Here is a 9,778-nt window from a genome sequence, read left to right as displayed (position 1 = left end):
CAACGTGCACTGGGAGACCAGAAAGGCAACACTGACCTGGGCTCATCCCCAACAGCGTGGGCAGCGTGTGAGGGGGGGATTCTGCCCCTCTGGTCTGTCCTAGAGCCAGAAAATGAGATATTGGGAAGGAATTCCTTCCTTGTGAAGATGGTGAGGCACTGACACAGGTGGCCCAGAGAAGCTGCCCCGGTCCTGGCAGTGGGAGAAGGCTCAGAGCAGCCTGGGCTGGTGGAAGGGGGTTGGACCTGGATACTCCTTAAGGTCCCTTCCAAACCAAAGCAGTTTGTTACCCTCTTGTCCCATTATCACTTCACTCTGATTCTGCAAGAGGAAGAAGAAATCCCCTGTTGTGGGCCTGGCTGCAGGATTTACTCTCACTGCACTCTGGCTTTGAGAGCACAGTGGTGCGAGCAGCGTCTCGGGGTGATTTTATGATTTATTCCTTTATCTTGGCTTTATGCCCAGAAAACGAAAGCTGAAGCTTTAAGATGGAGCCAGAGTTGGGGTGGGGAGCCCTGGGTGGGCTCTGTTCAAGCTCCTCTCTGGGTGCTCAGGCCGGACCGGGCCCACTTTGTCCCTTTCGTTGGATTGGGTTGGGTTTTTTTGCTGCTAGAGTGAAGCAAAAGGGTTTTAAAGGGTTTTTCCCCTTCCCTTCCCTAGCCTGGAGGCCGTACCAGGAATCCTCTTGGTGCTTTGTTATTTCTCTCTGAACTATTCCGGCTTGCTTGGTTTCTTTTTTCTTTTTCGGCCGCTCGGGGGAGCCGGCGGGACCGCCCCGAACCCGAGGCCTCTTGGAGGAGCTGAACCCACACGAGAAATGAAATTAAAATCCACCAACTTCAGCCGCTGCAGGACCCACGCCAGAAATCCAACAGGTTCCAGCTTCTATGAACACTTTTCTGCTCTGTCCTCATAGGCAAAGAAGGGCAGTCACGACTTCTGCCTCTCAGCCACATGGTGAGGTGGGGTTTGAGTTTCAAAATGTTTTCTCCCTTTTTTCCCTTTTTTTTGGGTTGTTGAAGTTTGTTTTTTCTATTAATAAATACGTGGGTTTTTTTCACTTTCATCCCCTGCTATCCATTTCTCTCATTGGCAGAAGAAAGAGAACTTATTGAAACCCTCTCTCTTTTGACAAAATCATTTTAGAGCGTATTTCTCCTAGAATTTTCTCTAAACCAAGACCCAAGGTTTGGGACAGGCTGGGCAGGGGGGTCTGTGCCAAGCCCAGGAGGTTCAGTGAGGCCAAGGGCAGGTGCAATGCTCACTGTCACAATGTTCCTTTTATATTACTACAAAATCCTCAATACTTCCACACAGCCAAACGTGTGCAGAATAAAAAAGAACAGCAAGAACACAAAAAAACCCAAATCATGGCCACCCAGAGAACACCACCAACAGGGACCTCCCTTAGTGCCCCTTTTGGGCCAAGCAGCAGCTGTGACAGCCTCTGTCAAATCAGGGCTGTGATGTCACCAGAGCCACCTCTGTCCCACAGGGAGGCAGCACCCAGAGGGGACCCTGAGATATGACACTGCTATAGGTACATTTTATAATATTGGCTTTTTGCAAATATCCAAATGGATTTTATATGTGTAATGGTAAAATAACTTTGTTATAAAGATGTAGTTTTTCTTTCTGTTGTTCTGTTGAGGACACCTGTCCAGATCTGCCACCCATCAGCATTTGCTGTCTAAGACAGTGTGGACCAAGGCCCAAAAACTGGAAATGATAAAGAGAAGGAGCTAAAACCACAGCCAGGAAACATGCAAGCTCTAAAAAGGCAGGCTCAAGGAGAGGCCGTGTAAACTGGTTTATGGATATGCATAAGGGTCAGATGTAATGGGAAATGTGTTTAAGGGCTATCCCCAAAGGTGGTGACAGTGTGCTCTTGGCTCAGTGTCAAGATGCACCTGGCCATATCAACCTTTGCTATTTGGTCTTTATTTCCTATTGTCCTTTATTAAACTTTTAAAATTTTCACAGGAGAGGGAAGGTGTTTCAGAAAACTGCAGCAGGCAGATGGGAGCTGGAGGCAGCACAGGGGGCAGAGCCCCACACAGGCCCCTCTGGGCACTACCACCCTTGCTGCAGCTGCAGAGGAGAGAGGGGTTCTGCCTCCAAAGGGGTTGGACAAGGCAGTTTGGGACTCCTGCTTGTTCTTTTTTCTTGTTTCTCCAGCAGAACACAGAGGACACCTCACAGCTGCTGCTGCAGCCACTCAATCCTTTGCCCAGAGGGCTGAAGCACCACACAGGCAGCAGCTGGAGGAGGATGGATCCCGACCCAGCCGCTGTTTTTGGGGGTTTGGGGGTGTCCTTTCCCGAGCTCTGGGCTGCTGCTGCTGGCATTGGACTCTGCTCAGTTCTTTTTGCTCTTGGGGGTGTCATACTTCCTCTTGCTCGAGTACCAGAGCAGCAGGGGGATCCCGATGGAGGGCAGGGTCATCACGCCAAATGCCGCCCAGTCCAGCTAGAGGGAGAAATTGTTAAGAGAAAAGTCAAAACAATCCAGGCCAGGGGAGTCTTAGAGCAATGAGGGCAGAGGAGGAGAGGGAGGAGAGACCTCACACTGTCTGCAGCTTCCTCACATGGGGAAGCAGAGGGGCAGGCGCTGAGCTCTGCCCTCAGTGAGCAGTGACAGCACCCACAGCTGTGTCAGGACAGGCAGCATTAAAGTCTGGGTATTAAGAAAAGGCTCTTTCTCCCAGAGGACGCTCTCCCAGGCACTGCAAGAGGCTCCTCAGAAAGTGGTCACAGCACTGAGCCTGACACAGCTCAGGGAGTTTGGATAGGGCTGACAGGCACATGATTGGGATTCCTGGGGTTGTCCTCTGCAGGGCCAGGAGTTGGACTCCACAATCCTTGCAGGTCCCTTCCAGCCCAGGAGGTTCTAAGATTCTACTCTCAGATTTTCTGCCTCAAATGCCAAAGTGCAGCTCCTTCACAGAGGGAGCTGGGATGGAAACTGAGCTGTTTCTGTGATAGCTCTCTGGAGAACTGACAGGAACCAACTCCAGCTCCCTCTGCAGCTCTCCAGGTGACTGCAGGGCAAGTCACACACACCATGTGCATGCAGGAAGCCACCACACTGGGCTGCAGCTGCCTGCTGCACTTTTCCATTGTCCATTGAAAGATACTCACAAAGTGAGGGGAGAACCTCCTGTCGAAATCACGCTGAGCCAGGATTCCTCCCTGCCCAGGAGCACTGGTGAAGCCAACCTGGAAAAGACGGAAAAGGCAGGGAAAAGGCAGGGAAAAGGCAGGGAAAAGACAGGGAAAAGACAGGGAAAAGACAGGGAAAAGACAGGGAAAAGACAGGGAAAAGACAGGGAAAAGACAGGGAAAAGACAGGGAAAAGACAGGGAAAAGAGGCTTTGCCACCTTTCCTGCTTGCTCCAGAACTGGGCAGGGTGAGAGCAACACAGACATGAATCACCTCGACCATGCAGCTCTGGGGTCAGGTGTGTCTGCAGGTGTCACAGACATCTTTTATGGAAAATCCTTTCCTTAGGATTTTTCCTCCTGAGAAGCTGAGAGGCCTCAGGAACAAAATGTAACCAATGGTTATCTGCTGCTGTGGAATGCAACAGGTGCATCTGGGATTGGGCTGATGTGGTTGTTTCTAATTAATGGCCAATCACAGCCCAGCTGTCTGGACTCTCTGTCCAAGCCACAAGCCTTTGTTATCATTCTTTCTTTTTCTATTCTTAGTCAGCCTTCTGATGAAATCCTTTCTTCTATTCTTTTAGTATAGTTTTAATATAATATATATATCTATTTAATATAATTTATATTCATTTAATTCTATATTTAATTATATATTTTATATATATAATATATCTAATTTAATTATATATATTTAATGTATATAACTAAATATATAATTAAATGAATATATATAATTTATATATAAATATATAATAAATATATATTTATATATATAAAAATATATATAAAAATATCTATAATTAAATATATATAATTAAATATATATTTATAAATACATAATATTTATAAATATTGTATATAATATATTATATATATTAATTTATTATATATTATATATAATATATTATATTATATTATATTTATAAATAAATATATAAATATTTATATATTTATATTATAAATTATATTAAATATTATATATTTAATCTGATATACATATTTAGCATAATATCTATCAAGCCTTCTGAAACACGGAGTCAGATCCTCATCTCTTGCCTCATCCTCAGACCCCTGTGAACACCACCACATGCAGGGATCCCATAAATCAGCCACTTACCACCACCTGGGCACCCTCCTGTGCCAGGTAGGTGATGGTGGCAGAGGTGAAGTTGAAGTACCCAGCCTTGAGAGGCCGTAGAACCACGGTGTGGGACACGTTGCTGGCTCTGGGAGTTGGATGTTAAGGAACACTGCTGTATTTCAGCAAGAAAAGTGAGGAAATGGGAAAGAACAACCAGGAGCCAGGTGAGAAAGTCAGTGCTGCTGACAGATCTGAGTGCTGGTGGTCACAGCCAGACCCAGCCAAGGCTGACCCAGCTGCTCCTCCACAGGCAGAGGAACCACCCAGCTCTGCAAGGAGCTTTGTTTTCACACTGCACCATCCAGAAGAGGAGGGGTTTGGATTTGCCACCATGTCCAGGCTCTGGAAGGAATTTCAGGGACAGCAGGTGAAGATAGGATGAAGCTGCAGGATGCTCTGGGGCAACAGAGAGAGCTGGGAAGAATTTCAAAACATGAAAAGATACGGAGCAATCCTGTCCCACTTGACGCTGAGCATGCCAGAGACGATGCCAAAATCTTCTGGGGGGAAGGAATCATCCGAGAGCTCCACATCCAGGGCAGCACTGAGCACAACAAAGAGAAGGGTGAGACAGGAATCTGAAGCTTTGCCATCTGCTCACAGGCTCTGCAGCAAAGTGCACGGACGCTTCCATCTCCAGCAAATGGAAGAATTGATTTTTGAGAGAGGAAATGTCACCAGCAGAAGATGGGGAGGAGAGTTGAGGTATCTCAAAGGGAGACAGCAGAGGGAGGAAGGCAAAGCTGACAGAAACAAACACAAGGACAGGAAAACCACCATTTTTTCCACAACACAATTTGGCAGTTTGCTGAACTTCAGGTACCATCCCATGGATACACATGCTGGCCTAAATAATAACCAAATCCCACATATAAAATTACAGGATCACATTAATGCTGTATCAATTCAACATTACAGCACCATATATTCTTCTGTTAGCAGTACTGCACTCAGTATGCATTATTCTGCATAAAATAAATAAAATAAAAAAAACAAAATCTCAAAGCATTTTAATAGGGTCCTGCATTTGTTCCATCAGCTTTTCATTCTGGAATGAATGGTGGAAGTTCTGTTTTATCTTTGACAGGTCCTCAGTTAAGTCCTGAGAGCAAAAAAGGAATTTTCATTAAAAAGAATAAATGTGAAAACCAGCTTACAAAGCCAAGAAAGGGAGCTGCATGCATGGGGAACAGTGTCACAGGACAGCACAGGAACTAAAAGGCAAATTTCAGGGTCAATCCTTCAGACACTGCTGGAAAGCTCAGAGTTAGAGGGAGCAAAAAGCAACAGCACACCAGAGAACTCAGAAATTGCCTTGCTCCCTGCAGCCACACAGAGAACATTTGCTCGTGGTCAGTACTGAAGCCTGGCCAGGGCTTACCTGGAGCCAACATTGTAGATGTTGTACTGCAAAGTCAAGTCCTTGCCCTCCACTGCATATCTGTTTAACAGGGATTTGGAAGCCAGGAGCCTGGCACCATCCTCACAGCGAGCCACAGACAGCAGAGCAAACACGGCAAGAAGGGGGAGCTTCATCTAGAAACACAAAGAAATGGAACTGAGCATCTGAAATATCTGAACTTGCCCGTGAGGATGGAAGAATTGGCACAGCAGTGTCCCAGATCTGCAGATCTGGAAGAAAAGTTCATGATCTTCTCCTCTTTCAAAGCTCCTGGCCAGTACCACTCCCTTTTGCAGAATATGGAATATCCTGAGTTGAAAGGGACCCAAAAGCATCATCAAGTCCAAGCCCTGGCCCTGCACATCTCAGTAATGGGCAAAGCTTTCAGATCACTAAGGCTCTTCCAGAGCAAAAGCTTTGGTAATGAAGAATTTCATCAGTTTTAGCAACTGATGGTTAATTGCCCTTGCAAAGCCTGGCAACTTTCCAGCACTGTCTTAGACAACAGAATTAGTCCTTAGAAAGCACATTATTATTATTATTATTATTATTATTATTATTATTATTATTATTATTATTATTATTACATTGAGATAATAATGAAGAAGAAGAAGAAAAGAAGAGGAGGAGAAGAGGAGAGAAGAGGAGGAGAAGAGGAGGAGAAGAGGAGGAGAAGAGGAGGAGAAGAGGAGGAGAAGAGGAGGAGAAGAGGAGGAGAAGAGGAGGAGAAGAGGAGGAGAAGAGGAGGAGAAGAGGAGGAGAAGAGGAGGAGAAGAGGAAGAGAAGAGGAGGAGAAGAGGAGGAGAAGAGGAGGAGAAGAAGAAAAGAAGAAGAAGAAAAGAAGAAGAAGAAAAGAAGAAGAAGAAAAGAAGAAGAAGAAAAGAAGAAGAAGAAAAGAAGAAGAGGGAAAGAAGAAGAGGGAAAGAAGAAGAGGGAAAGAAGAAGAGGGAAAGAAGAAGAGGGAAAGAAGAAGAGGGAAAGAAGAAGAGGGAAAGAAGAAGAGGGAAAGAAGAAGAGGGAAAGAAGAAGAGGGAAAGAAGAAGAGGGAAAGAAGAAGAGGGAAAGAAGAAGAGGGAAAGAAGAAGAGGGAAAGAAGAAGAGGGAAAGAAGAAGAGGGAAAGAAGAAGAGGGAAAGAAGAAGAGGGAAAGAAGAAGAGGGAAAGAAGAAGAGGGAAAGAAGAAGAGGGAAAGAAGAAGAGGGAAAGAAGAAGAGGGAAAGAAGAAGAGGGAAAGAAGAAGAGGGAAAGAAGAAGAGGGAAAGAAGAAGAGGGAAAGAAGAAGAGGGAAAGAAGAAGAGGGAAAGAAGAAGAGGGAAAGAAGAAGAGGGAAAGAAGAAGAGGGAAAGAAGAAGAGGGAAAGAAGAAGAGGGAAAGAAGAAGAGGGAAAGAAGAAGAGGGAAAGAAGAAGAGGGAAAGAAGAAGAGGGAAAGAAGAGGAAAAGAAGAGAAGAAGAAAAGAAGGAGAGAAGAAGGAGAGAAGAAGAACAGAAAAGGAGAAGAATTCCAACATTATTCCTCCCTATTTCCAGCCACTGAGCACCACCAACTCCCTCCAGTGGCTTTTGTGATCCCCTGCACAAGTCCCTGCTTCAGGCCACGTTGTCTGACTTATCCAAACCCAGCCCCTGCAGCCACCCTGCTGAGAGGACCAGGAGACAACAGCAACACCACAGGTGTGACCAGTGGGGACACCTGATGGGGCTTTTAATTGCAAAAACTGCTTCAGTGTCAGGGCCTCTGCCCTCCACAGTCACAGGGTGGTGGTTGGGGTTGGACAGGGCTGTAAAGACCATGGAATTGCACCCCCCTGTCGTGGGCAAGGACACCTTCCACTAACCCAGGCTGCTCCAAGCCCCATCCAGCCTGGCCTGGAACACCTCCAGGGATGGGGCAGCCACAGCTTCTCTGGACAAGCTGTGCCAGTGACTCACCTCCCTCACAGGCACCAATTTCTTCCCAATATCCCGTCTAACTCTGCCCTCTGGCAGTGGGAAGCCTTGTTTTGTCACTCCAGGCCCTTGTCAAAGTCCCTCACAAGTTCTCTTGGAGCCCCTTTAGGCCTCTGAGGTCTCCCTGGAGCCTTCTCTAAGCTGAACACCCCCAGCTCTCCCAGCCTGTGTCCAGAGCAGAGGAGCTCCAGAGCCCTCAGATCATCTCTGTGGCCTCCCCTGGACTCACTGCAGCAGCTCCTTGTCCTCCCTGTGCTGGGGAGCCCAGAGCTGGGCCAGCTCTGCAGGGCAGGGTCTGAGCAGAGCAGAGGGGCAGAATCCCCCCCTCACACGCTGCCCACGCTGCTGGGGATGAGCCCAGGTCAGTGTTGCCTTTCTGGGCTCCCAGGGCACGTTGCTACAGCGTGCTGAGCTTCTTGTCAATGTCCCATGCCCCACATCCTTCCCAGGGCTGCTCTCCATCCATTCTCCCCCCGCCTGTTTGTGTTTCGGGGTGCCCCAATGCAGGTGCAGCACCTGCCCTTGGCCTCGCTGAACCTCCTGGGCTTGGCACGGACCCAGCCCGTCCCAGAAGCCCCTTCCTTCCCTTCAGTCGTGCCCTGCTGCAGCCCAGGCTGCTCCTGCCCCCTCACAAAGCCCAGAGGGGCTCAAGGACCCTCCCGACAGGGAACTGCCCGGTTTCACCCACGCTGCCCGCAAAACACCCCGACTCTGACGCTCGTCCTTCCTGGCCCCTCAGAGCCGATCCTCTCCTACAGACCCGTCCCGAGGGCCGAGGACACGGCCTCAAACTGCCCCAGGCCGCCCGCCCCTCACCGTCTCTCCCGCCGCCACCGCCGCAAAGACGAGTCAGCGCCAGCGAGGCGGAAATGACGCACACGAAGCGCGACTCGGGAAACCCCAATGCCCCCTGGGAAATGGAGTCCCGTGCGCACGCAGGGACTCCGCGCATGCGCAGAGCAGCGCTTCCTGCGCTGCCCCATTGCCCAGTGATGGCGGAAGTAGCGGCGGGCGCTGCTTTTAGTTATAGTTGGGACTTTTATAGTTGGTGCTTTTAGTTATAGTTGGTGCTTTTAGTTATATAGTTAGTGTTTTTAATTATATAGTTGGTACTTTTAGTTATATAGTTGGTGCTTTTAGTTATAGTTGGGACTTTTAGTTATAGTTGGTGCTTTTAGTTATAGTTGGGACTTTTATAGTTGGTACTTTTAGTTATAGTTGGTACTTTTAGTTGGTGCTTTTAGTTATAGTTGGTACTATGAAAAATGCGTATTTTATGATCGGCTTTTTGCAAATATTGAAGTGAATATTATATGTGTTGTGTTAGAAAGTAATGCTGTATTCATTCTCTTAAGTAGTGTGTTAAATATAGTTTTAGGTTATAAAAAAAGAAGTTAAAATAGAAACTATGCTGTGTAGGACACTTTTTAAAAAGAAAGGACTCACAGCAAGATAGCAGTTGCAGGATACCTAAATCTTTCAGAGAAAAAGAATTTATTGCCCTCTTATCAGAAGAAACGAACTTCTTCCCGCCTCGAAGGCACTGTCAGGATTCAGAGGAAGAAGCTGACGATGACCAGACAGAATCCTGTGTTTGAATGGAATTTATGCATCATGTATGAAGTGTATGAATATGCAACAGGCTGTTGTTTTTAAGGGTTAATCCTTTGTTAATGTGTGTCCTTTTTCAGGCTCCTGCTGCCCAGAAAAAGGTACCCGGACGTCCATAACTCTTTGTCTCTATTGTCTCATATTGTCCTAATTAAAATTGCCAAAATTATTATTACTCTAATTGTATTACTATTTTTTATAACCATTTTATTACTATTAAACTTTTAAAATTTTAAAAACAAGTGATTGGCGTTTTTCACAGTGGGGGTGGCAATGTCCTGCCAAACAGGAGCCCTGACCTCACTTTGTCCCTGAGCACATCCCCCATAAAGCTGATCCTTACTGCCTATAGGACTTAATAGATTTTTGCACCAATTAATAAGTGGACAGACACAGCCCCACTATTCCAAGCTCACAAAATCCGTATCAGTTTGTCTTCTCCTCTCTTCTGCTGATAGATCTCCAAAAATTCCATTTTAGAGTATAAATGCACCCCTCCATCCAGCAGAT

The 9,778-nt window shown here is 46.7% G+C and overlaps 1 protein-coding gene across 1 annotated transcript; it reads right to left on the bottom strand.

Annotated features, from left to right (window-relative positions):
* Positions 1-1,939: 1,939 nt before the first annotated feature.
* Positions 1,940-8,547, bottom strand: SSR2 (signal sequence receptor subunit 2). The gene is made up of 6 exons (XM_066568077.1): positions 8,474-8,547; positions 5,690-5,844; positions 4,754-4,852; positions 4,285-4,393; positions 3,141-3,218; positions 1,940-2,469 (listed from the first exon to the last, which is right to left on the bottom strand). The coding sequence occupies exons 2-6, from the start codon at positions 5,842-5,844 to the stop codon at positions 2,359-2,361; spliced, it is 552 nt and encodes a 183-aa protein (XP_066424174.1). The 5' UTR covers positions 8,474-8,547; the 3' UTR covers positions 1,940-2,358.
* Positions 8,548-9,778: the final 1,231 nt, after the last annotated feature.

Source organism: Molothrus aeneus, chromosome 31 (assembly GCF_037042795.1).
Source record: "Molothrus aeneus isolate 106 chromosome 31, BPBGC_Maene_1.0, whole genome shotgun sequence".
Taxonomy (NCBI): Eukaryota; Metazoa; Chordata; class Aves; order Passeriformes; family Icteridae; genus Molothrus; species Molothrus aeneus.
The sequence above is the reverse complement of the archived record's forward strand: the minus strand, read 5'-3'. Positions and strand labels throughout refer to the sequence as shown.

What these genes read in the sequence shown, in the direction of transcription:
- SSR2 (XM_066568077.1), bottom strand. Translation starts at nt 5,844, where the DNA reads ATGAAGCTCCCCCTTCTTGCCGTGTTTGCTCTGCTGTCTGTGGCTCGC. An exon ending in ATCTACAATGTTGGCTCCAG is followed by an intron (nt 4,853 to 5,689) that starts GTAAGCCCTGGC and finishes TGTTGTGCTCAG; the next exon opens with TGCTGCCCTGGATGTGGAGC. An exon ending in GGAGGTTCTCCCCTCACTTT is followed by an intron (nt 2,470 to 3,140) that starts GTGAGTATCTTT and finishes TTCTCCCTCTAG; the next exon opens with CTGGACTGGGCGGCATTTGG.